Here is a 27,083-nt window from a genome sequence, read left to right as displayed (position 1 = left end):
TTCTCCCACCCCATCACAGCTCCTCAGTGCCCACCTCTCCTTGTTTTAGGGCATTCCCAAGCATTGCCAGTGCTTTCAAATGTAGCTTTGCCACGGAGGCCAGCACTAGAAAGAAAATCAGGAGTGTGTTGGGAGGCAGGGGGGTATCAATGCAGAGTCTCCTTACATGGCTGCCCTCACTGCTGCCTGAGGGTGGGTGGGGCTGGGCAGGCATTTGGACTAATCTAGAATGTTTATTACGTAAATAATCCTTGCTAAGCATCTTACCAGGTTTATATTCTTATCCTGGTGCTCCCCTGCCCTCCTTTCTTCTTTATTCCTGGGGTTTTTTTTTTGTTCTCATCTGCCTATGACATTTTTCTTGCTGTTTCCAGCTCCAGGATAGTCTGTTATTCCTTGTTTATATTCCACCAGGCACAGGTGATTTTGTTGTGGTTGAAGTTTAGATGTGCCAGTGTGAGTGTGCAGATTTTTTTTAAGTCTTGGTAACAGGGAATTAAAAACTGACCCCTGTTGGGGTGAATGAGACCACAAATTGTGTCTCTCTCTGCTTTGTCCTTTTTTGTTGTGGTTTCCATCCTGTTTATTTGTAATCTTTTTATAAGGTGAATTAAAATTCTGATGAGAAGTGTGTAGAATGCACCAGGAATTCTGAGGATTGCCTGCCCTACATGGCCCAAGAGGCTTAGGATGGATGGATTTACCGGGTGGTTTATGAGAGACAATGGAAAATCTCATTTTGTATTTCCAGGTCACTGATTCAGACTCACTTTGAAGCTTAACAAAACCACATTATCTTATTATGTGTCCAGATGAATTTCACAGAGCCTTGTGCCTTCCCACCAATCCCCAGAAGATATTTGGGTAGCTGAGGTGTGATGTTATTCAAAGGAAGTCCCCATGTTGGCAGTTCTAATATTTATTTTCAGTAATAACAATTTAATTTCCTGGATCGATACAGCAGTAAAATGTAGCATCAGAATTCCATGTTCTGTTTTTACCCTGTTCTAGAAGGGCTGCAAAGCAAACTCAGCCCTTTGGCCTTTGTGTTCCAGGTTTTCTCCAGAAAACACAGACCTCCTCACAGCCCTGGGCCTACTGTACCTGCAGGTACTAAATGCTGTTACTGTTACAAAACCTAATTAAGTTCAGTATAACCATGTTGGTGTATAGAGTTTATTTCTACTCACCTCCCATTGCTTGCACATGCTTCTCTACAGACTGAATTTAACAGGACAGAACTTGCTTATCTGTATCTTGTCTTTGCTGCTAAAAGCAAGCTGATTCCCTGGAGCAGAGCCAGAGCAGGAATTCTGTTTGGCAACAGCCCTAACTCTGTTAGAAATCCTCCAAGTATAACAAAACATGACTAGTCATTACCTTGCTTCTGCAGCAGGAGTCTTGCAAGTTATCCTGAAAAAGCAGCCATGAATTTGTGAGTGTTAATGCACCATAAAGGAGAATCAGAATCAATTTAAATAACAAAGGTGTGCTTATCCTTGTGTCTGTGCAGTGGATGGGAAGGGTTGGATTATTCCAGAAGCTGGCTTCCCAAAGAGTGAACAAGCAAAGGAGAATAGGCAGTGGTGCCTGAAAGGAGGAGGAGGAGGCTCCCAAGCTGCTCTGAGGGTGCTCTGGAGTCAGGCTGGGAGAGCTGAGGGTGCTCACCTGGACAAGAGAAGGCTCCAGGGAAACCTCAGAGCCCCTGCCAGGGCCTGAAGGGGCTCCAGGAGAGCTGGAGAGGGACTGGGGACAAGGGATGGAGGGACAGGACACAGGGAATGGTTTCCCACTGCCAGAGGGCAGGGATGGATGGGATATTGGGAAGGAATTCCTGGCTGGGAGGGTGGGCAGGCCCTGGCACAGGTTGCCCAGAGCAGCTGTGGCTGCCCCTGCATCCCTGGAAGTGTTGAAGGCCAGGCTGGACAGGACTTGGAGCACCCTGGGCTAGTGGAAGGTGTCCCTGCCCATGTCCTTCCCTGTCCATGAGCTTTAGGTGAATTCATTTGAAACCACAGAATCACAGGATGGCTTGGAAGGGACCTTAGAGCTTATCTGGTTCCAATCTATAGGATTTAAGTGATTCCAAGCTCTCAAATGCTCATATATGGCCACAGTGATGCCCACTAACACCTTCAGTCCATGAGAAGACAAGGGAAAGGAAGTGCCCTGAACAGGAGAGCCCTGGGGAGTGAGGGATGTGTGGTGAGGGACTTGGGGATGTGCGGAGTAGCAGTTTGTAGCCTGTGTTCTGGGATACAGAAAGGAGCAGAGACCTGTGAACCCAGAGCTCATTTGTGGTTGGGTCAGAACAGTGAATCCAGCCAAGTCAAATTCTTGGAATCTGTTCTGTGTATTACCAAACATGTGTGTAATGGGAGCACTGTAAAACTCACTTTTCTGACTGAACCAGAAATTCTGATGCCCTCAGATCCTGTATTCTCCCTCTTAACTCCCCTTATTCCTGAATTTCTGATGCTTGTGTTCTTCTTTTCCCAGACTGGGGAGTACCAGAAGGCTTTTGAACACCTTGGAAATGTGCTTACCTATGACCCAGGCAACTACAAGGTAGGGTGAGAGTGGAAATGACCCAGCTGAACCCTGAGGGGACACCTCCTAAAGCTAATTCCACTGTCAGAGCTCTGCCAACTTCATCTGGGGCCTGGAGAGGCTGGGAAGGATCCTGCCCCGAGAGCTTTTTGTGAAATACATTTCTGGGATGTTTCCCTGGGTAGGGAGTTGGATGTGTGTGGAGGTAGGGAAAGGGAAGGAGGCAGAATATGGGATATTAAACTGATCCCTTTGGTTTTTAATCTGGAGTTGCACCAAAGCCAGGTGGAATTTACTTTGGAAAGAAGATCTTCTGGATTTTAAAAATTCCAGAAGAGCTGTGCCAGGTCCCTTGTGATCCAAGTGATGCTGCATTTTATTATTCTCCCATCTGCTGATACCCTGGGCTTCCAGCTGCTGTGTATATTTCCTTGGCTCTGGCCTGGAAAGCTGAGCTTGGTGTCTGGGTTCCGTTCCTCATTGTGGAACTGCTTCTCTTTTTAGGGCTGTTACTTAATTTCTCTCCTTTTTTTCCCTGTTGGCGATGCTGAGCATTGAAATGTGTGGTTGACAAACATGAGTTGTTGTGAAAACACCTTTACACTTATGAATTTTACTTGTCACTGTGAAATCTTAAAAAGGACTTAACTAGTGTGGTTTAAATATAGTGTGTTGTACTCACTTCCTTTTTTTTCCCCATGCATATTCCCATTAATTTGCAGTATCAGCCAGTCACTGTGAACTAGGAGAGCTTTGCTGCTTGTCTTGCTTGAGTACATCTTACTCCCCACTTAACTTGCACCAAAACTATTTCTATCTGTGCTTGGTTGTAAAAAAAATCTCTTAGTGCATTGATCTTTTCAGAGCCTCAGACTCTAAGAAGTACTTCTGTCAGCCCAAAAAGTACCCTAAACATTTGCAATGTCGTGTTGCAGTACTTATGGAATCATAGACTCACAGAATGGTTTGATTTGAAGGGGACCTTAAAGCCCATCCTGTTCCACCCCCTGCCATGGGCAGGGGCACCTTCCAATGTTCCAGGGTGCTCCATCAGCATGGCCTGGACACTTCAGGGATGGGGCAGCCTCAGCTTCTCTGGGCAGACTCATTTCTGAGACAGTTGTGATTAAAACAGTGCAGGGAGAAGCAGACTCAGGTTTGTTCCTCACCCTGTGTTCTGCTCTGTGGTGGGAGAGTCCAGAATCCCCATCTGCTCCCACTGCTGATCTTGGCAGTCCTTAGAAGTGAAATGGTTGTTCCTGGGATGGCTTTAGTTTAATCATTTTGTCCTCTCACGTTCTTGCTGTGTGTGAGCAGATGGGGCTGTGAGTGGGTCACTGTTGTCTCGTCCCCAGGCCACCCTGGCTGCTGGCAGCATGATGCAGGCCCACGGGGATTTCGATGTCGCCCTCTCCAAGTACAAGGTGGTGGCCAGCAGTGTTCCTGAGAGCCCCCCACTCTGGAACAACATTGGCATGTGCTTCTTTGGGAAGAAGAAATACGTGGCAGTGAGTATCCAGTTTCCATTTTTTCTCCCATCTGCATCCAGTTTCATGCAAGCACAAGATTCCTGTCATGTGGTGTCAGGACCCAGGACATTCCTCTGGCTGCCCTGGGTGATTTGAGACCCTGGCAGGGGGCTCAGAGACCTTGGCACAGAGTCAAAACCACCCCTGCCTTGGATTTTAACCCATGGAAACAATTACCAACTTTGTGTGAGGAGTTAACAAGCCACAAGAGTTTGAGGAGAATGATAGTGAATTTATCACAGGGTGAAAAAGTAGAATTTTGGGGTTTTTAGAATGGGGGTTCAGGAAGCAAGATGGAGGAATCTGGGCGTGTCCTGTCCTTCTCCTTCTTGCCCTCCTTCTTCTGCTGGGATGGTGACACTTTTGGATTGGTTTAGAGACAGACTGTCTAACATAGGTGATAGGTATTGAAAATTATTGTAAATAAAGTACCCGTAGTTCTTAGTATAAAAAGTTAACACCACCCCAAGAGCAGGGACTGTGCCACAACCCGACCTGCTGGACAGATCTCAGCAGATTCTTTCTTTCTCAGAGAAAGAATGTAACAGGTAAGAGAAAATAAACAACCTCGAAAAGCAGAACCAACCAATCTTGACTTCTTTGGTCATGGGGCTGGGAAAAAGACTTTCTAATACCTTGGGGTCATTTCAGCCACAGAAACCCAAGAATGTGGGGGCTTTTCTAGCACATCTATCCCTTTTTTCCCAAGGCTATCAGCTGCCTAAAGAGGGCAAACTACCTGGCTCCCTTTGACTGGAAGATCTTGTACAACCTGGGCTTGGTGCACCTCACAGTGCAGCAGTATGCCTCAGCCTTCCACTTCCTCAGTGCTGCCATCAACTTCCAGCCCAAGATGGCAGAACTCTACATGCTACTGGCAGGTATGGGATGCTCCCTGTGCATCCCTCTTGGGAACACCACAGCACAGATAGGAGGTGTGGGGTGAAGTGAAGAAACATGCCATAAAGGCTTTACTAAGGAGATGATGCCCAGTCTCTTCTCTGTGGGGAAATAGAAGGGAAAACTCCAGTCAGATCCAGATTAAACATTGGAAAAGATTTGACACATGTGAGACTGGGGTTGGGTTGCCTAAGTAGGGTTGTGGGTTTCCAGCGCTGGATATTTTTGGGATGAAATGAGATAAACATGTCAGAAGTGACATTGTATGGTTAGATGGGATAGTTGGAAGAAATCCTTCCCTGGCACAGGTTGCCCAGAGCAGCTGTGGCTGCCCCTGGATCCCTGGAAATGTCCAAGGCCAGGCTGGGCAGGGCTTGAAACAACCTGGGATAGTGGAAGGTGTCCCTGTCCATAGCAGTGTTGAGACTGGATGAGCTTTAAGGTCACTTCCAGCCCAGGCCATTGCATCCACTAGGGTCAATCCTGGCAGCAGTCCAGACAACCCTGCTGACACCTATTAAATGACATTCACAATTGTCCTAAAAACCAGCTGCTTGTGAAACATCTCCTCCTGTGTGTATGTTTTGCTTTGCTGCAGTTGCTCTGACCAACCTTGAAGACATTGAGAATGCCAAATGTTCCTATGAGCAAGCTGTGGCCTTGGACAAGTAAGTTTTTGTCAGAGCTCTTGTTTGGGCTTGCTTTGCCTCCCTGCACCTCATTTCCTTTGCCTCTCACTGTACCTCAATCCTAAATGGTTTGTAGTAGGGAAATACCTTTGTTCTTGTAGCTGTGACAGTGTTAAAACCGTTTTTAATTCAAGTCAGCTCTGAAAAATGAGAGAGGATTTTATTTCAGAGCAACCCAGAGCTGTTTTTAGTTCTGCTGTTTGGTTAGTGAGTCAGTGGTGATGACTTTGGATGCCAGTCCTCCTTTTGGTGAATATTTATACACAATGGAGCAGATTGAATCAAAGAAAACATATTTTTTAACCCAAAGTTTGAGCACAGTGCAGAGCAGTGAGATGTCTGGGGTAAAACCTGTTCTGAACTGGGCAGAGGGAAGATTTTAGCTGGGAGAGTATGCAAGAAGTTTGTATAAAGCAAGTAAAAGGGCAGCTCCTTCATTAAGAACATCTGTGTTTGCAGTCTGAGTTATAAAATCAGAGCACTTGTTTTCAGAAATGTTAAGCTGAGCCTCAGAGTATGTCATCATTTCAGGCACAAAATCAAAATTACCTCATATTTATTAATAGTTTTGTTTCTCTCCCCAGTTTACTGTGACTATTTGCACACTTCGACCTACCAGCACTCCAGAGTCTGTCTGCAGGTGACAGAGCAGTGCCAAAAGCACTTTTATCTGCAGGGGCCACACAAGGTGGTGGTAGATGGGACACCAGGGATAAATTCTTCCCTGTGGGGGTGGGCAGGCCCTGGCTCAGCTGCCCAGAGCAGCTGTGGCTGTCCCTGGGTCCCTGGCAGTGTCCAAGGCCAGGCTGGACAGGGCTTGGAGCACCCTGGGATGGTGGAAGGTGTCCCTGCCCATGGCAGGGGGTGGCACTGGATGGGCTTTAAGGTCCCTTCCCACCCAAACTATTCCATGATTCTATTCCTAATCAGCTTTCCTTTCTAGCAAGGCAGGACAGGACCTTAAAGGCAGCTCAGACTCCTTAGTCAGGGCCTTGTGAGCAGAAAATGGGCTCTACAACTTTGCCCAAGTGTTTGGCACTGGGGTGATGCTCTATGGTGCAACCAGGAATATAAACCCTCATCAAAGCAAGAATGATTTCCCACTGCCAGGGCCTGCTGGGGGGAATATCCAGACTGTGAGGCTGGTTCAGCTGACATGCCATGGATTTTAGTCAGTTATAGCGTGGCTGAATCTGTGTCCCCACAAGTTTCCCTTGCTGGTGTGTTCTGAGCTCTTTGGGATGAAGGTGGTTGGTTTCCATCACCAGGAATGCTTCTGTAGTGGTCTAGGTGCCATGCTGGGGGCTGGCATGGAAATAACTTGGAAAACTCTTTTGGAAAAATGTGTTCCACTCCTGATTCTGGCTTGTAAGTGTCCTTTCTGTGGGTATTCAGCTATTGATTTTTCTCTGAGTGTCATATTGCTTCTCAGCTCTTGAAGGTGGTGAAATAGCTCCATCAGGTTCAATTAATTTTAAAATTGGCCCTTCCCAGCACTGTCTGATCTCCTCAGTGTTTTGGCAGAGACAGGAAGGAGGGCTTATTCTGTGGTGGACTCAGCATTCCAGTTTCCTGGTTAAAGGAGAAGCCATGGTTATAAATGCAGTGAGATTTCTTCTAAGAGTTGCCTTCCTTGCTCTGGGATGGAGAGTCACCAGGACTGGAGAGTCAGGGGCTCCAGGCTGCACTTCATTTATTGCCCAGGGCCAGCAGCATCCTTCCCTTCTCCATTGCTCCAGAGGAGCTATGGGGACAAAAAAGTGAAACAGCAAACATGCATTCACAAAATTCACTGCCAGTACTGGTAGTATTTCAAAGTGCGAATCTACAAGGCAATGCCCACTGATTGACAACAGCTTTTAATGGACAGACATCCTGTCTGGTCAAGCAGGAGCTCTAGTGAATAAAAAGAGACCATTAATCCATTAACACCAGCAAAAATGAATGGCAAAATAGAATTAAAATATATTTAAACCAAGGATATTCTTTATAAAACTTCTACTGAATATGGTTTATTTATTTATTTATTTTTGCCTCTGCCTTGGCCATGGATGGTTCCAGTTATCCCAGCCATGCTCCAGGAGAGGGCACCAGTCCCTCACTTACATTTCTTGTCAACCCACGGAGCATCAGAGCATCCCTGCCTGGCCTGGGTACAGGGATGCTCCTGTGGGGTTCACACAGGGAGCTGAGAGCAGGCAGAGCTCCTCCACCCACTCTGGCTGTTGAGTTTGTGAGGTTCCCCAAGATGAGGTGAGAGATGAGGAATCTGACTCCATGCTCTCAGAAGGCTGATTCATTATTTGATGATATATGATATGATATGATATGATATGATATGATACAATATGATATGATTTTATATTAAAGAATGCCACACTAAAACTATTCTGAAGAAAGAGAAAGGATGCAGACAGAACGTTACAAAGAATGATAGTGAAAGCTAGTGACTGACTCCTCAGAGTCTGGCACAGATGATGGTGATTGGTCATTAAGTAAAAACAATTCACATGGAACCAGTCAAACATGCACCTGTTGGTGAACAACCTCCAGACCACATTCCAAAGCAGCAAACACAGGGAGAAGCAATCAGATAATTGTTGTTTTCATTTTTCTCTGAGGCTTCTCAGCTTCCCCGGAGAAGAAATCCTGGCAAAGGGATTTTTCAGAAAACATGACAGTGACACCTGGCTCTCCTGGCCAGCCCAGATGGAGAGGGTTAATGTATCCCAGTGAAGGAGGTGGATTGTTTGGGAAATGAGAGTGTATGAGCAGTTCTGCCTTGTGAAATCGTCATTCAGGAAGGGAGGCAGGAGTGTGCAGGTGCCTGGGCTCACCTGTAGCAGTACCTGCAGTTGTGTGTGGTTTTGCTGGGGTAGGAGAGAGAGGAGGTGAGGAAATGTAAACAGCACATTCTGTGGTGTGTCAGGTTATAAAATAAAACCCAAGAGCAGGGCTCTGTTGCACTGCCTGTCCCATGATGAGCTGCTCTCCTGCAGACTGGGAATGCTGGGAGAGTCTGAGGTAAATCAGAGAAAGATCATCTGTCTCAGTATGACAAGGTGGGGCTGGGTGACCAGAGAGTCCCAGGATTGCCCCCAGGTGCCCAGAGCTGGCTGTGGCAGAGAGGGGGGCAGTGATGGGGGGGTTCTGTTGGCACTGACACCTGGGGCCTTTGCAGAGCCCAGCACGGGGTCTGTCATCAGGCAAGAGGGTTCAGCCATGCTCCCAAAGGACTTTGCCAGACAATGAGGTGTGTCCAACTTTGCTCAAGCACACCTTAGCATTATTGCAGGCAGGATAAGTGTTCCCACAGGAAATGTGATACATCCTGTGTGTCTGCTGCAGGTGCAACCCCCTCATCAACCTGAACTACGCTGTCCTGCTCTACAACCAGGGCGACAAGGAGGGGGCCCTGAGCCAGTACCAGGAGATGGAGAGGAAGGTCACCGTGGCCAGGGAGAGCAGCAGCACGCCCGACTTCGACCCTGAGGTTTGTGCCTGAGCTCAGGAGCCACCCCAGGGCTGGCAGCAAATGAGGAGGAGGTTTGACTTTGAGTCCAGTTATTAGGAAGAAATTGTGCTTGTGAGAATTTCCATGCGGAGCGAGCGCCTGCTGAGAGCTGCTCACTTCCTTTCTGCTCTTTGAAGCCCAGTTCTTCAATCAATACACAGCAAGACAAGATTCTGTCTTAATTAAGGGGCTGAATTAGTGGAGATGTTTCCCCCAAGCACCAAACTGTAGCCAGCTCTCCACAGATCTTTTCTTGTAGTTTTTTTTTTTAATGGTGTTGACTTTATTGTTGCCTGAAGTGTCCCTGCTTACAGTGCTCTCCTCTTTCTGCTTCTTGAGAAGATGGTGGAGATGGCACAGAAGATGGGAGCTGCCCTGCAGGTTGGGGAGAGCCTGGTCTGGACCAAGCCTTCTAAAGAGTCCAAATCCAAGCAGAAAGCTGCTGTGTCAGGGAAATCCAGCTTTCAGCAGCCTTTGGGCTCCAACCAGGCCCTGGGTCAAGCCATGTCCTCTGCTGCAGGATATGGGAAAACCATGCAGCTCCCCCCAGGTACGTCTCTTCTGCTGTTCTTTCAAGTATAGATGTGGGAGAGAAGAAAATAAATCTCTCTTCCCTTTGGAAGAGTTACAGTACCTGTGTGGGAAGGGATTGACTTGCTCACACAGCACAGCAGTGAGGGCAATATTTGGTGATAACTTTCCCAGATTTCTGAGTTCAGGAAGATGCTCTGTGTATTTCACTCTCCTGCTTTTGCAGCGTTGTGGGAGGCTGGGAAAGTTTCCCTTCCTGTCTGAACCACTATCGACAAGATTCCATTAGCATGAGGTTGTGATCTTGCTCTGGAAAGGAAGCAGTTTCAGCAACCAGACCTCTTGCCTTTCTTTGCAAGAGCCCAGGAGCTGCCATGCACAGACAGGCTGCTGCAGAGAAGGGAAAAGATGGACAATTTTCCAAAGTACTTTTATCCATTCTCTGACAACAATAACTGCAGCTGGATTGCTCCAAAGCCACCCATCCTCGCAGGTGTTGCTGGATTTGGTGGGACTGAGGGTTCTCAGGAGGTGGCATGAGCCTTTGGAGGCTCAGCCCATCACTGCATGTGCTGGGGCTGGGTAGGAGCATCTCCTGAGCCATTCCAAGGCTGACCTCCTCTCACCCCTCAGGTTCCAAGAAGGAATGCACTGGAGATGTTGCTCATGGTGGTGATTTTCCGTCACTCTCAGTCTTGTTGCCTGTGGACTGAACCAGGAGAGTGGTTGTGTAATCCAGGCCTTTCTTTGGCATCCCCAAGGACCTGTTCCATTTTTCACACATGGAATAAACTTTCCATGCAGGGAAGACTTAGCCAGAAAATCTGAAAAATAAAACACACCAAGGCTTTAGGGCATACCTGAAGGACTTCATTATCCAGATCAGAGAAGGGAGCTGGTTCATAACATCAGCTGGCACCTTAAATGTAAATGTAGAAACAACTTGTGTCCTGTTGTGATTTAATTCTGTAAGTTGCTACTTTAGCTGCCTGGAAACTCTCCCCATATTTGCTGAAGCTGTGAAGTGAAAACAGCACTTTGGTTGGGACTCCAGCTTGAGCATAAACCAGCTTCAGTGGAACTGGAAGTGCCACTTCCCGGCTGTGGAGGTGGGGAGACCCTGGCACAGGGTGCCCAGAGCAGCTGTGGCTGCCCCTGGATCCCTGGCAGTGTCCCAAGCCAGGCTGGACAGGGCTTGGAGCACCCTGGGACAGTGGAAGGTGTCCTTGCCCATGGCAGGGGGTGGAATGAGTTGGACTTTAAGGTCCTGTTCAACACAAACCATTCTGAGATTTGTGATTCTAGAAAATGTTTTCCCTTCCAGAGTATGAGTTAATTCCTACATTTGTACTGAATTCTGACTGTACCTGAGCTTCCTTTCAGCAGGACTTCAGGCACTGGAAGGTCTGGATAACTCAGTGTCAATAAACCAGTGTTAGGCAGAAGGAATCTGAGGGTAATTAAAAGCTGTGATTGTTTTGCACCTCTGCTGCTGGGAAGGACCTAAAGAGCAGACAACACACACTTAGGCACAGAGTAACCTTAACTGTGTTCTCTCCCCAGGTGCTGCAACACCAGCTCTGCCAAAAAAGCCTCCCTCCCTGCCTCTGGAACCAGAACAGGAGCAGGACTCAGAAACGAGCCCTGAGGAGAACTCAGCTCCCACAGGGGATGAGGAGCAGGGGAAGGAGAAGCACCAGAGCCAGGAGGCAGCAGAGTAGGGCAGCTCTGGGCAGCACAGGCTGTGCAGGAGCCTCTCCAGGGCTGCCTGGGACTGGGGGAAAGGGACCTGCCCCACCCTGCCCCATGGTGGCTTCTCCCCACTGTCAGTCAGTCTGGATGGGGCTGTTTTCTGTCAGTGATTTCAGCTTGTGGCTCTGCCTTGTTCCAAGGAGTCACTGCAGTGAGCAGAGGTTTCTGTGTAGTTCCTCTTAATGCAGTCACAATTCACTACACAACTGGAGGGTCCAGCTCTCCACAGGTTGGGTGTGAGTCCTCCAGAAGGACCTTTAGCAAAGCCAGCAGTAGTGATTTAGGATCCTGGATGGTGAGGAGAATCAAACCCTTGCAGTGGAATGATGAGCAGCTGAGTTTGTATAAAGAACCAGTAAACAGAAGCTTCAGGGCTCTGTGTTTGCTGCTGAAGCTCCCCAGCTGTTTGACAATGTATTTTCTCCTTTTAGTTCTGCACTGTTGGACTGTATCCCTCCATAATTACCAGCCCAGGAGAGGAAGGTTAGTCATGGAAACATCTTGGAGGCAGCAGTGTACAGCAGCATGAGCAGGGCTCTGGGTACATCCCAGCTTTCAGCTGTGCTTTGTGGTTTGTTGCTCTTATCCAAAAGGCATTAATGCATCTTTAGAGCCCAGCCAGGAGCTGCAGTGCTCTCCTGCTCCCTGGAGAACACTGAACTTCAGAGTAGGACCCCTCACTTTCCCCTGGGTTCTGGTAGCCCAAACTGACTGCTTATCTTAAATGTGGCTTTTTTTTTTCCTCTCAGGTGTCCTCTCTGCTGGGTTTTGTATCAGTTCAGCCCCAGGGCAGCACTTCTGTTAGGAAGGATTCCCTCCTGCCAGGAGTTAAACAGAATTTTTTTGCAGAGCACTGGCAATTTGAAACAAACCAGACAAGAAACAGTGTCAGTCAGGTACAGAGCAGAGATTTTTATTTACATTTAACTTCTTACACTGAAAGTCCCTGCAGCCTAATAGAGTGCCTGGGAAGAAGAGGTCAGGATTGAAGAGCAGGGGTGGGCAGGGGCTGTGAATTCTTCACTTCAGCCCCAAAACTTGAATTCAAGGCAGATTTTTGTCCTATGATGCTTTGGTGGGATAAGTGTCACACAGGGAGCACATACTGCACTTGGAGGTACTGTGGAGGGATTTATTTTAAATAGATATTTTGTGAAAAGCTTATGCAACAGTGAACCAATTCTTCTATGAAATGAAGCAGTAACACCTTCTTTCTTCCTGGGAGCTTCATGTCTAGGGGAGCATTTTTAAATATGTAATTCCAGTTGGATAATAAATAGAGCTGCAATTCCTGTCCTGTCCCCTTTCCTCCCCTGGGCATGGTGATGGTGGCATTTGCATGCAGTGAATTCCTGGGACCATTCTGGAGAGCATTTTTGTGCTAATGGTAATGAGGCTGGACTGCCCTTTCAGCTGGAATTAAGCAAGGGACTCTTCAGCAGGACTGCACTGAGGCATTTAGGGATTTTGGAAATCACACCTTATGTTCCAAAACCTGTTTCTGGCATCAGGCATAATTCTAATCCCCTCTTTTCCCCCCCTTAACTGAAAATAATCATGAGCTTAATTTGGAGGGAAGCAGAAACCATCTGCTTTAGGACTTTTCTTCCCCTTTTTAGGGAAAGGTCTGTGATGAACAGGGTAAAGCAGAGCTCACAAGCTACTTTGCATCTTGGCTTCTGCACAGGAAACAAAACAAAAGTCATTCAAACATCAATGCCTGGGTGGAAAGACCTTTTTCCAGCCAAGAGTAATGATGTGTCTATCCAGCAACATGTGTTCAACCCAAAAAATGTGGTGTTGAGGTCCCTGAGACAACTGGCTGCTGATTTATGGTACAGGCAGTATTAGTGGCTACATGCTGTGCTCCTGCACTTGTTTGCTTAGTTATGACTGAGCAAGGAGGATGTGGGGGCCTTAAAGCTGTTCAGAATTTAGATTTCCCAGTTGGGGAGTGGGTTTCAGTTGGCAAAGCCTCTTCTGCAGAGACAGACAAGCCTCAGTGCTGAATGGGGGAAAGCTTTACTAAAATAATAAGCTCCACACATAAATGCATTCAAAAAGAGCCCATGTTATAACAAGTACTCCATCTGCCAAGACTTTTCTAGAAGAGAAAACCCAGTTCTGCTGCAAGGAAAGCTTTACCACTCCCTCAAACCACACTGCTCCAAAAACTGTTTTTAATGGAAGACACAGGTGAGATTTGAACCCAGTTTGACCCAGTCTGCACTGAGGGGCAGCTTTCCTGAGAAATTCACAGGGGAGGTTTTTTTTCCATTGCCTCCCCTTGCATTTTAATGGGATAATTCCTGCCATCATTTGTGTTCCTCAGCTGCTATGAGATCTGCTGAGCACAGGCTGATCCCAGGCTGTTGGGAACAGAGCTCCTGGCACAGGAGGCCATGTGCTCTTTGCAACCTGCACCTTTCCTTTCCTGAGGGAACATCCTCCCACCAGTCTGGATCAGTGACTCCCTGAGAATTACGCCTGGATCCAGCTGAGATACCACACAAGGAACTGCTCCAGAGTGAAAAAGGAGAATTTCATCCCACATCTCCAAGAGGTAGAACCAGCAGCATTCCTGGCTCTGAGATCCAAGTTTACTGCCAAGGTTACTCAGACCCAGTATTTTCCTCTGCTTTTCTCCTGGTCTTCCCAACACTCTGAGGTTCCTTAGCCCAGGAATAGCAAGGCAGCAATTGTGTGACACAAGTCTGTGCCAGGGCTGCTCTGGAACAGATTGCAGAGACAATACTGGCACAGAGACACTTCAGCTGTTCACTCACTCACAACCCTCAGCTTTCACCTAAGCTGCAAGCTCCAGAAGAATCCCCAACCAACATTTTAGGATAACTGGAAATGGAGTTCTCTTGCACCATTTCACAGAACTCTCCCATTATTAAACTCTTTGCTCAGGACATGGCTGGAAGAGTCACCCTGTGGCACACAAACCCTGATAACTCAGTGTATCATTACAGAATAAATAGTGAAAAAAGAACCCAAGCACAACTGCTGATGGTTTTCCATTGGGTTTTGGAATGGATTTAGTGCTCTGCTGCTCTCCAGGCTTTGGATTCCAGTGGCTAATGAGTTGAGCTGAGCTCTAAAATATCCAGCACAAAGCAGTTAATGAGGTCTTTGCTAAAGGCTGAGGAAGAACATTTCAGCACCAGTTCTGTAAATGAACTTGGGAAAGGAGGTCAGACTTGACTGGATCTCACACATCCCAACAGGAGATAACCAGGAAACAAAAGAAAATCAAGTAATTCTTAGAAATGCTGAGAAACTCCCCTGGAGAGGAACAGAGATAAAGAGCCTTTAAACTGGCAAGAATTGGATTTCGGATTGGCTCTTCCATGGCACAGCACCAAGGGCACAGTGGAGAAGGAATGTGTCCTTTGAGACTGTGCCAGGCTCCTGTGATTCACACCTCCCAAATAATCCAGCACTTGACCCTCAGTAAGTGCCATACACAGAAAACATGGGACTAATGCTAATTTTGGATCATGGATAAGGCAAAGTAAACCCAAGCCAAGGTGGCTACAGGAACACACAGGTGAAAATAGCAAAGTGCACAGGTTTTACCGTGGAGAGCTGTCACAGTGCTGAGCTCTGCTGCTGCATCTCCAGCAGAATCTGTGTGAATAAACATTTCCATTGCAAACCCTGCTCCAGGAGTGAGGCTGGCTGAGGTCTGAGTCATCCATCACTGTGGATTTCAAGGTACAAGTAACACAGGAGAACAAACAGAATTTGTAGAGACAGAGGATGAGGGGGAACAGGGTCAGCTCAAGCCTGGTTTTAAAGCTTTGGTATTTCTGCAGCTGTTGAAGCAGCTTTTCTTTGTTGTCACTAGTGTAGCTGTGCAGCCTACAAGTACAGGGGAAGCATTTCAGCAGCTCTGTCTCCCTGTCATTAATTTGGGAAGGCAGAAGGAAGTTAAGCACATCATGTTCACAGCGTGTGAAACAAAGCCAAGGCTGCTGGGCCCCTCCATTCAATTCAGATTTATTACCATATAGATTGTTCCACAACTTAATCAGGGATCCCACTGGCACAGCTGATGAACAGGTCATGGTGGTTAAGGATTCTCCTTGGGAAGTGACTTTGGGTGCAGATGAGCTCGGTGTGCCTGATAAAACAGATTTGGGTAGAGCAGCAGCCTGGCCATCCCCAGCTGCTGGGATTAGAGCTGGGACTGCCCATGCCAGGTGTTCCCAGCACACCCAGAATGGGCTGCAGCAGAAATGTTCATCTGTGAGGAGCAGCAGGAAGAAGGAGCTAACAATAATGATATCACTTTAGCTTTTTGGCCCAGATGATTCCTAAGGAGTAAGCTCCTTTTTAATGATTCTTTACAGCAGTTACTGACTCAGATTAAAAAAGCTAATTTTAGCCTGTTCAGTGCAAGCACAGCTAACCCTGGGACAAGGTTGTACATGCAGTCACGTGTTTTTAGGTGGCCCTAAGGGATGTCACTCCCATCAGCCTCACATCCTGGAAGTGTTTTAGCAAGAAAAAAGTGAAATACAGCAGCAGGGCCATTGCTGGTGACAGCTTGTGTGTATTTAGTTTTGTTTCCAGGTCCAGAATCCAGAGTATAAGCCAAGGATCAATTTCCAGCTGGCAGATCCATGGCCTTTGGTGGCCCTAGGAATGGAGTGCCAAAAGGCCACCATCCCAGGCTGCAAAAACAGCCTTGCTAATGGCCTTGGACCTCTAAGTGAGCCAAAAAGAGAGGTTATTTTCATTTATTTTCAGTTTTGGAAGACTAAACCAGAACTCCAACTCCTGTGCTACAGTTTATCAATTATAATAATAATAGTACTAATAATCATCATCATAAAAAAATAATCTGGGCAGAAATGCTTCCAGTCTTAAGAAGATCCTGCACCTGGATAAAATGCTGACACTCAAGGGAAGCTCAAGGTGGGCTGAGCTGCAGGAAAACACAGCACTGACTGTACTCTGCTCTGTACAACACAGAACACTGCTCAGGGGGAAGGCTGGATACACATGACAGACAGCACTGTGTGCTGAGTCAGTGCAAGTACAACAGCTGCCAATTTGCATCCTTGCAGAGCAGCCAGGATGGCTCTTCCCAACAGAGAACATCACTGACAGCAGCCTGACAGTGTTATTGCAACAGATCACTCCACCCTGAGTGACACAGACTCTCCTGCCTCCATTCAGGTGCAAAGACTGACCTGGAACAACCTCTGCCAAGCTCTGGTAAGGCACAGGCTTGCCTTGCCCAGACATGCTCATTGCACTTAACCCAGTTCTACTGAAAACTGGCTTGAGAGCTGTGCAAACACACTCCAGGTTCCTGAAGTGGCCAGAGACAAAACCATGCTGGGAAGAGAGAAAACCATGCTGGTGCTCTACAGTTCTTAGTGTGTGACTGTGAAAAGGTAAAAAAATAGAAGCAAAGTATTTAACAAGGAGACATGATTCTGCTTTTTTAATTTCAAAGGTCAGAGCAAAGATACTATCAGTGACCTAGTCAAAAAAAACCCCCCAACATCAAACCCTAAAAAGGCCAGCTCACTTCAGCCTTACCTGGAAAACACTGTTGCAGCTTTTGAGCTTCCAGAGGGACCCTCCCTGATATATTAACCTCTCCTAATAGAGGGCAGGGAGACTGAAGAATTTGGCACAACCATTCTCAAACAACCAAAAATTAATCTCCAGCACTCAAGAGCTTTTCTGTAACACACCATTAGCAGAGTATTTAGTGTACAGCAAACACGGGGAATGATTTGAGGGTTCCCTAGCAGGGAAACAGAGCTGTCCCCCAAACAGAAAACCTGATTATCTTCACTCCTTGTTTCCTAAAAATTAAGCACAGGCTGCTGGGGCTCAGTTGAACACCCTTAGTCACAGATACCCAGAATCACCTGTGCAGCCTGGAGTAGGTTCAGTCTGTGTCACATTTTGGGACCGTGGCTCCCTCTGGGGCTGGGCACACAGAGAGGTGATTGCACCAGGCAATAATTCCATCCTCACCCCTAGGAAGGTTTGCTAAGTGCTGGGAGGAGATAACCCACAAGCCTTTTATTTTGAATTTACCCGAGGCAAGGCAGCGCTGGGCACTGCTGTGCTCTCCCTGGGATCCAGGGGCAGTAAATTCTCCTGCTGCTGCACGTTGCAGCACTACCAAAGATCCATTCTGAGCTATGAACAGCTAACTTTGCCAGCCAGGGATTTTGGTCTTTGTGTCCCTACCCCTTAAGACAAAGCCATTTTTCACATTAAATATTAAAACATTTGCACCTGACCTGCACGTGAAGCGCTCGAGTCACTGCCGAGTGACTGGAATGTAGCTGACAGTTTATACCTGGAATTATTCTTTGGCTCTTTTTCAGTTTTACCCAGAAAACACACCACACCCTGGTTCTGTTCCTATACCACCACTGCTTCAAATCCCAATCCACGGGTCTCAGACCCCATGCAGTGCTGGAGAAGAAGGAGGGTCCTGGTTTGCTACTGAGGATACACTTCGGAGTAGAGCAGTCCCTCGGCTGAAATGGCATCCCCGAGCCCCACGGTCCGCACGGGATCCTTGCACACCAGCACGGGGGTGAAGTGGAAGGAGATGCCTTCCCTGTGCCACTGCACCACGGGCTCGTCTGGATTGAGGGAGATTTTGGACGGTGCCTCCGTGTGGGAGGTGACGAACTCCAGGGGAGCTTTGAGGAAGACCTTGCTGGTGTCGATGGTGTCGGTGGCACAGGCCTGGGTGCCGGCAGCCCTGGCCCCAGCTGCCACCGCCGCCACCTGGTTGCCCCAGTGGCCGTCCACGGTGACCAGGATGTGGTAGGCCAGTGTGTGGAAGTGGATCCGGGTGAGGTCCGAGGCCCGCTCCGCCGTCCTGCCGTGCTCCTTCAGGATCCAGAAGAGGATGTCGCTGACCACCCCCACGTCAGGAATGCCGCTCCAGGAGGCCAGGGAGGCGTGGGGACCAGAGGCAGACTGGGTGAGGAACAGCAGCTCCTGCTCATTCAGCCCGATGGAGTTCACCAGGGGAAAGACCTGCTAACAGAAACAGGGAACGGCGGGTTTGCCTTCAGGAGCCGAGTCACACCTGGGACTCCTCCCCAGGCTGGGGTTTTTGTAGTACCCTGTTGCTGGCTCAGCAGAAGCAGCACCCAGTTTCCCAGTCACTGCACTTCCACAAGTTGGCAAGAATTACTTAGCCAAGAAAATATTCCATTTGGTGCAATTAATTTTCCAGACACACACTTGGACAGTAAAGAGTAACAACACATCAGCTCCACATAAAACATAACACTGAGATCAGAGCTGTGTCAAGCTAAACAAGCAACCACCAGGAAAGAAATTCTGCAAAGAAATCAAAGGATATTTTAAAATTATAACTCAGCTCAAATTCATTCCTCAATTCATCTTCCAATGTATAGTCCAAATGTTGAGGTTTGATTTCTATACTCATTCCCTAGTGTGTGCACTGTGATACTGAACTGAAAAGAGCACGCCCTTTCATTTTCCTTACCTGATGCACAATGTTGCTCATAAAATCCTGATCAGTCATACTGGCCAGCTCCAGGTGTATGGGAATGTCGGTTGGGATATCAGAGATGGAGGCCACAGCCTACAAGAAAAAAGAAAAAACAACCTTAGAACACATATTTATTAAGGGACAGAAGAAGAAAAAGGGTTGTGACTCAAGATACACATCCTTTAATCTCCCTGTGTGTGGATATAAACATTTCAATGGGATGTCTGTGTATGTACTGCTAAGGAGAGGAAATAAAACAACTTCTACTTTGCTGAATCTGAGGGCAGGAAAACTGTGTCTAACCTTAATCAGCTCCCAGTTCAGAACCTTTCTAATGGATTACTTCCAAAACCCTCACAAATCAGCTGCAGAAAAGCTGATCCTAGCACATGAAACATGCCAATGCCTTGCATCAGGACAAGCCCTCAGCTGTAAAACAGGTGGCACAAGACAGATGCTCTTTAAGAAATGCAGATGTTGACTGTAACCCAGATCATCTGAGTGTCCAGCATAAAAAAAAACCTGGTTTAGCTGCTAGATAAGCCCAGTAACCAGGTCAACACCCTCCAGCCAGGCAACCAGCCCCTCTTTTCCCTAGACAAGCCACGGAATCTAAGAAAAGTCAGTGTTACATGATTAGACTTCAGCCATTTCTGCAGCTCCCACTCTCCTTGTGGCATTCAGTACTGAGATCTGTGGGAGCTCTGGAGGCACAGCCCTCCTGCACCTTCAAACCTGGGAAAACAAGGCCTTGCCATGAAACACTTGGAGGGGAACTGAAGGAGCTCCAGGGATTCAGTGTCTCACCTCCATGAGCCGCCTCTGCCGCATCTCCTTGCTCTGCCCTTCCATCATGTGAAGTCCTGAAAGCACCACCAGGTCAGGCTGGAACTCATCCAGGCTGGACACAAACACTTCCAGCATGTTCAGGGCGCCGTTGGACAGGTCGTGGGAGAAGATGAAGCGGTTGGCAGCGGGTGCCCTCACTCGGCCCCACTGTTCACCTGGGGTGGAGCAAACAGGACCAAGTGTGTGTGAACTGGTTCATTCCTGGGCAAGATCACAAATTCAATGGGTTCCATCAGCAGCAAGAAAAGCCATTTTAGCTTTTAGAACTGTTTTAACCTTCATTACATGAAGGTTATCCTGAGTTTCACCAGGGGTTACCAACGGTTCATTACAGAAGGTTACCAGTTTCATCAGATTTAATGTGGTTAAATCTCTGTTTTCAGGGAGCATTTTAGTGTTTCTGGAGGTTCAGAATGACACCCCTCAGGCTGTGCACCGATCTTACTGATGTTCGGGGTACCACTGAACACCTGCTCCGTTGTACCTGCTTGATATTCCAAGATAAGATGGAATTCATCTCTTTCCTGCATGGATTCAGGTGGCACAACCACATTATCATTGAGCAGTTCATGGAGTTTGGGACCAACTGGGCCACAAAGGAGGATCTAGAAAACAAGGAAAAACAAAGTTTCTCTTGCTATATCTCTTGCCAAAATTTAAGCATCTCCTACACAATTGATTTTAAAAAGTTAATAATTCAATTTTTAAAAATCAGCTTGTTCCATCAGCAGAACCTAAGAAATAACTGCCAGATCCCCAAAACCTACACAGAAGTAACATGAGACAAGCAAATTAAAGAACACAAGCAAATGGCTTGAGATGTTTGGAACATGTGTGTACCTTCAGGTCTGGGTTTGTTGCAAGCTTCTGCCCGATGAGAGCAGCATTTCCTCCCACGTAAAGCTGTAAAACAAACAGAGCTGGGTGTGGGCATCTCCTTGCTTTGGGACCTTTAAACACATTTAGTCCTCAGCACAGGCTGGAGATCTTGGCTTTTCAGAACAAGGTTCAGCAGTATCCAAGTTACTAAAGGTTATTGGGGCTGAAGGCAAAATGATCTTATAATTCTTTCAACAAGCAGAGCATTCTTTATTTTTATATTCTTAATATTCACCTTCAGGTAACAGCCCTGCAAAAATCAATTAATTCCCAACACTGACAGCACTGTAAAAACCAACTCATTCACCACATAAACAGCCCTTACTCCTGTGCAACCTCTCTATGGCTGAAGCCCTGTGGGTTTTTAGCAAGGCTGACAAGGAATCATTTAAAAACTGCAGCAATTCTTCCTACAGTTTGAGGTTGAGATGAAAACTGCTGCCTGCGCCCATGTGAAGTGAAAGGAACTGTGGAAGTTTCTTCAGTAGTAAAGGTCAAACTTTCCAGTTAAACTCTGATTTGAGCTTGAAAAGCAGTGAATATGGGTTGCCCTGAGGGTCACAGGTGCTCAGAGGAGGCCATGGAGAAGATCCAAGGGCTGCTCTGGAGCCAGGCTGGGAGAGCTGGGGGTGCTCACCTGGACAAGAGAAGGCTCCAGGGAAACCCCAGAGCCCCTGCCAGGGCATGAAGGGGCTCCAGGAGAGCTGGAGTGGGACTGGAGAAAAGGGATGGAGGGACAGGACACAGGGAATGGCTTCCCACTGCCAAAGGGCAGGGATGGATGGGATATTGGGAAGGAATTCTTCCCTTTGAGGTGGTGAGGCTCTGGCACAGGTTGCCCAGACAAGCTGTGGTTGCCCCTGGATCCCAAGGCGAGGCTGGACAGGGCTTGGAGCACCCTGGGCTAGTGGAAGGTGTCCTTGCCCATGGCAGTGAATGGCTCTGGATGGGCTCTGAGGTCCCTTCCAACCCAAACCACTCCTGGCTTCTCTCACAGAAAACAGGCCATACAGCTAAAAATCAGGCAACTCCTCCCTCCCAGCCTCTTTTACATCCTCAGCCCCATCTGGCTCCCAGGAGATATCTTTGACATTTCAGTTTGGGAATGTCAGCAGGGGAGACACCCTTTAACCCCCCCCTCATTTGCAGTGGGGACAGAATCCCAGGGAAAACCATTACCACAACTCAAGCTACACCACAAGCTTCTTCCTCAATGGTTTGCTCTCTAGAGGGAGAATGAAAGTCAGCAGTGACAAGGAAGTAAGGAAGAGGATTCCCAAGGCCCTCTCCTGGTGCAGACCCACCTGTGCCGCGGGGTGCTCCGAGGCTGTGCGGGCAATGTCCCGGAAGGCCTCGGCATCTCTGAAGAAGCGCTCGGCAGCCGCCCCTCTCTCCATGAAGTGGGCAAAAGCCTCCTTCAGGTCCTGCCCAGAGTTCAGGACTGCATGGTTCTTCCCATCACTGGGCTCCAGGCCCAGAGCCTCCAGCAGCTTCACCCCAGACAGAACCACGTCCACGCAGGCATTGACGCTGGGAGAGAGAAAGAAAAGGCGTCCTGGGAAAAGCAGACCTCAGGGCACCTGGGAGGGCAGTGAGGTCACATCCCTGACTCTGCAGGGGGAGAACAACCAGCCAAAGGGAAAAAAGGCACAGGAATTTCCTGAAATTCTCTCCTAAAGCTTTCTCTGCTTGACTGGCTTTTACTGTGCTCAGAGAGAGATTTCTAACTTTCTGCTGCATGAAAACAAGGAAAGCTGTGTGGTCCAAATGTGGTTGAGTATGTTACAATACAGGTTCTACTTCATTTCCTGCCTTGGGCTTGCTTAAAAAGAACAGGAATAGTAACACTGGCATTTTAAATTCTTAGAAGCTTTTAAAAGCTTCTAATACCCATGTATTTTGGGTTTAAAATGTGAATGTGATTCAAAACTGCACGTTAAAAACAAAACTGAAAGTGTTTCAGTCAGCTAGATCAGGCTCTGGAGTTTCAACTATTCCTAATAATACCCAACCCACACACAACTCCCCACACAGGCTGGCTCTGTTTACAAAAAGTCAAGAGAGCAATTTGTCAGTTGAAATATTTGAAAACGGCAGTTTCCAAAGGATCATCCCAACCTTACAGAAATAGCATGCAGTGGAAACAGGAGAAAAATCCTGCAATTGTAAGGGAGGGATAAGAACCATTTCAGCAGATCCAGGCTTTTTGGCAAGTCTGACTCCCAGTCCCCATGTCTCATTGGTTAAATCACAGCCTAATTGAGACTGCAGGACAGGAGACTTTCTGGCTGGAACCAGAACCCCAGAAGACAATTTATAAACACTTGCTCTTGTCTCACTCTGTGGTATGAGACTGATAACAACAAATAGGAAATACTTCCTGAGATAACACCAGCAACTGCACAGAGACGCAATTTAAACATCTGTAGCTGCTGTCAAGTGTCATTTCTGTTTCTCTGCCCCACACTTCCCTGACAGGGATCCAGACCATCTATCAAACTTGGATCCCTGACTTTCTCCACATCTCCCCCCACAACAGTCCAAGGGCCAGTTCCTGTTCCCTGTCAGTGAGGAGTGCTCAGCACTCAGCATTCCCTTGGCAGTGACCTCTCAGGAGTCAGATTTGGCTGCAAAAAAACCCCAAAAAACCAAAAAAACCCGCATCACACAAAATAAAGGACATGAAAAACCCTGAGGCTTTCCATTCCATGAGGTAACCAACCCAGAAATCCTCTGGATGTGCACCACCTGCTACACCAAGGACAGAGAAATTCCCTAGCATCACAGAGAAAAGAAACCATAAATTCAAGCAGCATTTTTGCCCCATATTTATGTTTTAATGAATCATTACAGATCCAAGGGGATAAAACTAAGCCATATTCCTCTGCTAACACAGAGCTACACAGCCATGGAAGTGGATAACTCCTTCCAACATCCAAAGGATGAATCTTCCAGTCAAAGTCAAGTTATCTGCCATGTCCATATATTTAAAAGAAAGTGAGTCAAGCGCTAAATATAAGATCAATGTAACATTCCTGAACTTTCCCCTTGTTCTCTTCCCACTTTAAAAAGAGAAAGAGTGTTGAATTTCCCTGAGCTCAACATCCATTGCCTTCTCTGCCCCTTCCCTCCTTATCTCTCTCCAGCTGTGTCTGGACTGTTACCTCTTCCCAAAGAAAGGCTTCACTCCTTTCTCCACTTTATAACTTGTCTCTGGTACCTGTTTATTGCCAGCCTGTGCTGGATGGACCAGCAGCTCCAACTGACCCTAACCCCAACCCTCAGGCTGTATACAAAGTTGTTTTACAGACAATCAAGCTAGGAATAATATCTCTGGAGAAGGGCTGAAACAGGGCCAGAGCCTGGCTTAAATCCCCACCACAGGAGTGTTCTGGATCACTGATCCCCTCGGCCAATGTCCAGCTCCGACTGAGCAGCACTGTGGGAGGTGCTGCACTCACATCCAGTTCTTTTTCATGGAATGGTTTGGGTTGGAAGGTACCTTCAAGATCATCTGGCTCCATCCCCTGCCACGGGCAGGGACACCTTCCACTAGCCCAGGGTGCTCCAAGCCCTATCCAACCTCACCTTGGACACTGTCAGGGATCCAGGGGCAGCCACAGCTGCTCTGGGCACCTGTGCCAGGGTCTCACCACCCTTATAAGGAGGAATTCCTTCCCCATATCTCACCTAATCTTGTCTGGCTGTGGGAAGCCACTGCCCTTGTCCTGTCCCTCCATCCCTTGTCCCCAGTCCATCTCCAGCTCTCCTGGAACCCCTTCAGGCCCTGGCAGGGGCTCTGAGATCTCACTGGAGCCTTCCCTTGTCCAGGTGGCACTCTCAGCTCTCCCAGCCTAGCTCCAGCCCTCAGAGCATCTCCGTGGCCTCCTCTGGATTTGCTGCAGCAACTCCACGTCCTGATGCTGGGGACTCCAGAGCTGGAAGCAGCTCTGCAGGTGAGGTCTCACCTGGGCGACGCAGATACATCCCAGGTACGGGATACATCCCATGCACGCCGGGGCCGCAGCGCATCCCTACCCGCACATTCCATACCCGCACACGTGGACACCGGGACGCGCATCCCGGCCCAGGCGCGCTCCCCGCGCGCTCCCGCACCTACCCGACGGCGACGCGCGCCCAGCCGCGCGCAGGGCGGACAATGGCCGCCTGCCAGGCCGCCACCGTGCGCGCCTCGAGCGAGCGGGCGCGGCGCAGCGTCCCCAGCAGCGAGGCCGAGAGCTGCCGCAGGGCCGCGGGGGGCAGCTCGGGGCCCAGCACGCACAGGTAGCCCAGCGCCAGGGCCAGCAGGCCCACGCACACCGACCGCTGCCACATCGCGCCGGGCGCGCTCCGCTGCTGCTCCTCCTCCTCCTCCCCCGCCGCCGCGGCTGAGGCGGGGCGCCGCCGGCGGGGGCCTCCTTACGCCGCCTCCGTAGCGCCCCGCCCCCGCCGGCTGGCGGATGGCGTAAACCTCTTCGGGAATCCTGGCGCGTCTCTCCTCCTGCGCAACTTGCGTGCGGTCTGGCCATGCGGTTGCGCCACCTGCGCAAATCGGTATGGGAATAGCGCTCCCTCTGCTAAACTTGCGTGCGGCCTAGCAATGCCGCTACGTCACCTGCGTAACTCGACACGAGAATAGCGTAGGCGGCAGCGGGCGGCGCGTCGTGAGGGGAGATGGGGGCATAGAGGCTCCCTCACGGTTCCGCTGGGCCGAGGCCTCTGGGAAGGGGCCGGGCCGAGGCAACCGGGCCCCCAGGCAGCCGGGATGAGGAGCCCGCGGTGAGCACTGCCCCGGTGCTGGGGCCTTCAGTAGCGCTGAGCTGATGCCTGCACCCTCCTATCTTCGCGGTACTGCTGCGCCATCCCCTCTTCGGGGTTCCTCCTCACGGTGCCGTTATTTCTTTGTTTCCCAACACCTTTGTGGGTCTTTGTTGTATTTTCACTCTGCCCCAACAGCGCAGTGTCTGCAGTCTCACAACTCCTCTGCCCTGCCTCACACCAAAGTTTCTCTAAAGGCTCACATCCATCAACCCAGTCACTGTCTGAAGCTAATAACCAGCTAATAACCAACTCTATTTTTTTTTGTGGAAAAGTTCCTGGTCTCGCCCTCTTCCGTGCCTTCCTCCGGGTGCGGTGGCCTCATTAGACCTGCCCACACCCCTGAGGGCACCGAGCTGGGAGCAGGCCTGGGAACGCCCTTTGCTGCCTGGTGCGTCCCTCACAAGAGATGCTCTAGTGAGCAAGAAGGAAGGTTTCCCTTTCTAATGAAAGGGAATTTTTCTGAGCTTCTTTAGAAATCGCAGGAACGTTCACTCAGAGACTTCTGACAAAATTTGCAAGCGTTTGACAACTGTGTGCCACAGCGCGTTGGCTGAGGCAGCCGATAATTTCCTTATTCAGTTCTGTGTTGCGATTGTCATCTCCTCAGACTCTGACAAAGCAAGCAGCAAAGGAGATAGATTAATGCAAAGCTTTTTTTGCTGATTTTTCTTTCTTTTTAGGATGGTATTTAGCCAACAGCCATGTCATGTCGTGTTGTGTCTGCCCTCATGGCTTGTTGGCTGCCCATCAGGTTCCCTTTCTTCCTGGCATTCCCACAGAGGACTTCCTTATTTATTTATGTATTCTTTTCCACTGAAATTATTCCTCAGAGCTTTGAGGGTGCAAAGATGGGCAGGCCAGGTGGATGGAGGAGGCTGGAATTGCTGGTGAAGGAGAGAGTGAGAACCTCCTCACCTGACAGCTGATGGTGACCATGGACATGACTGGGATTGTGAGCCTACAGGGAAATGTAATGATCTTAAAGAACAGAATTGTGAAGACAAACTAGAGGCCTTTCTGCCTTCCCTATTCTTCAACAGATCCTTCATGCAGTTCTTTATCCTCAAATACCTTCCTGCCATAGCAGCCCTTCACAGTGATCATCTTCTCCTCTCAGACCCTGTTCGGCCCACCGGAGTTGCTTGGTTAAGATGTAACCCCCCTTTTCTTTTGTTCAGGTGGTCTTTGGGTTTTGTCAGTAGCTTTTTCATTTGAACAGATTTAATCAATTCCCCTTCAGTGCTTTTCTGGCTGATGTGTGATCTGTATGTGTTTATGAAATCTCACTGGTTTCACACTCACTGGGGGAGAGGCCTCTGAGGCTCTCATGGTTACAAACAGCACTCCAGCCCAGGCAGACAGAGACAACAGAGTACATACCTGCCCCAAAACTCTGCTGCAATGAGGGCTTCACCTGTGGTATGAGGGCTATTTATAGCCTTGTCACAGAACATCATAATTAGATGTGCCCATGGGGCAGCCTCAACCTAGAGCGTTGTCACTGCTCAGGGACCCCATTATTAGTCCCATGTCAGGGTGTGGCTGTGAGC

The 27,083-nt window shown here is 48.6% G+C and overlaps 2 protein-coding genes across 5 annotated transcripts in view; one reads left to right on the top strand and one right to left on the bottom strand.

Annotated features, from left to right (window-relative positions):
• BBS4 (Bardet-Biedl syndrome 4) overlaps positions 1-12,757 on the top strand; it is a 36,097-nt gene extending 23,340 nt beyond the window's left edge. For all 3 annotated transcript variants that reach the window (XM_059857983.1, XM_059857985.1, XM_059857984.1), the window contains 8 exons: positions 1,056-1,110; positions 2,500-2,568; positions 3,906-4,058; positions 4,789-4,960; positions 5,578-5,647; positions 9,017-9,161; positions 9,525-9,732; positions 11,277-12,757. In XM_059857983.1, the coding sequence (XP_059713966.1) occupies positions 1,056-1,110; positions 2,500-2,568; positions 3,906-4,058; positions 4,789-4,960; positions 5,578-5,647; positions 9,017-9,161; positions 9,525-9,732; positions 11,277-11,434 (1,030 nt within the window). In that variant the 3' untranslated portion in view covers positions 11,435-12,757. The remainder of the gene's footprint in view (positions 1-1,055; positions 1,111-2,499; positions 2,569-3,905; positions 4,059-4,788; positions 4,961-5,577; positions 5,648-9,016; positions 9,162-9,524; positions 9,733-11,276) is intronic.
• Positions 12,358-25,103, bottom strand: ADPGK (ADP dependent glucokinase). Of its 2 annotated transcripts, none has more exons than XM_059857986.1 (7): positions 24,833-25,103; positions 22,017-22,242; positions 20,674-20,736; positions 20,318-20,438; positions 19,792-19,988; positions 18,979-19,077; positions 12,358-18,503 (listed from the first exon to the last, which is right to left on the bottom strand). In XM_059857986.1, the coding sequence occupies exons 1-7, from the start codon at positions 25,045-25,047 to the stop codon at positions 17,952-17,954; spliced, it is 1,473 nt and encodes a 490-aa protein (XP_059713969.1). In that variant the 5' UTR covers positions 25,048-25,103; the 3' UTR covers positions 12,358-17,951. The 2 variants fall into 2 exon arrangements, with proteins under 2 accessions (XP_059713969.1, XP_059713970.1); XM_059857987.1 differs by having other exon boundaries at positions 12,358-18,500.
• Between the last annotated feature and the right edge of the window lie 1,980 nt (positions 25,104-27,083).

The sequence above is a fragment of the Haemorhous mexicanus genome, chromosome 13 (genome assembly GCF_027477595.1).
Source record: "Haemorhous mexicanus isolate bHaeMex1 chromosome 13, bHaeMex1.pri, whole genome shotgun sequence".
Lineage (NCBI taxonomy): Eukaryota > Metazoa > Chordata > Aves > Passeriformes > Fringillidae > Haemorhous > Haemorhous mexicanus.
Note: the sequence above shows the minus strand (reverse complement) of the source record. Positions and strands in the feature narration are given on the sequence as shown.

Excerpts from the sequence above, each read along its gene's own strand:
- ADPGK (XM_059857986.1), bottom strand. The coding sequence starts at position 25,047 with ATGTGGCAGCGGTCGGTGTGCGTGGGCCTGCTGGCCCTGGCGCTGGGC. Across the intron at positions 19,989-20,317 it reads TATCTTGGAATATCAAGCAG|GTGAACAGTGGGGCCGAGTG; the intron begins GTACAACGGAGC and ends GCTCCACCCCAG. Across the intron at positions 18,504-18,978 it reads TGAGCAACATTGTGCATCAG|CAGGTCTTTCCCCTGGTGAA; the intron begins GTAAGGAAAATG and ends TGTTTCTGTTAG.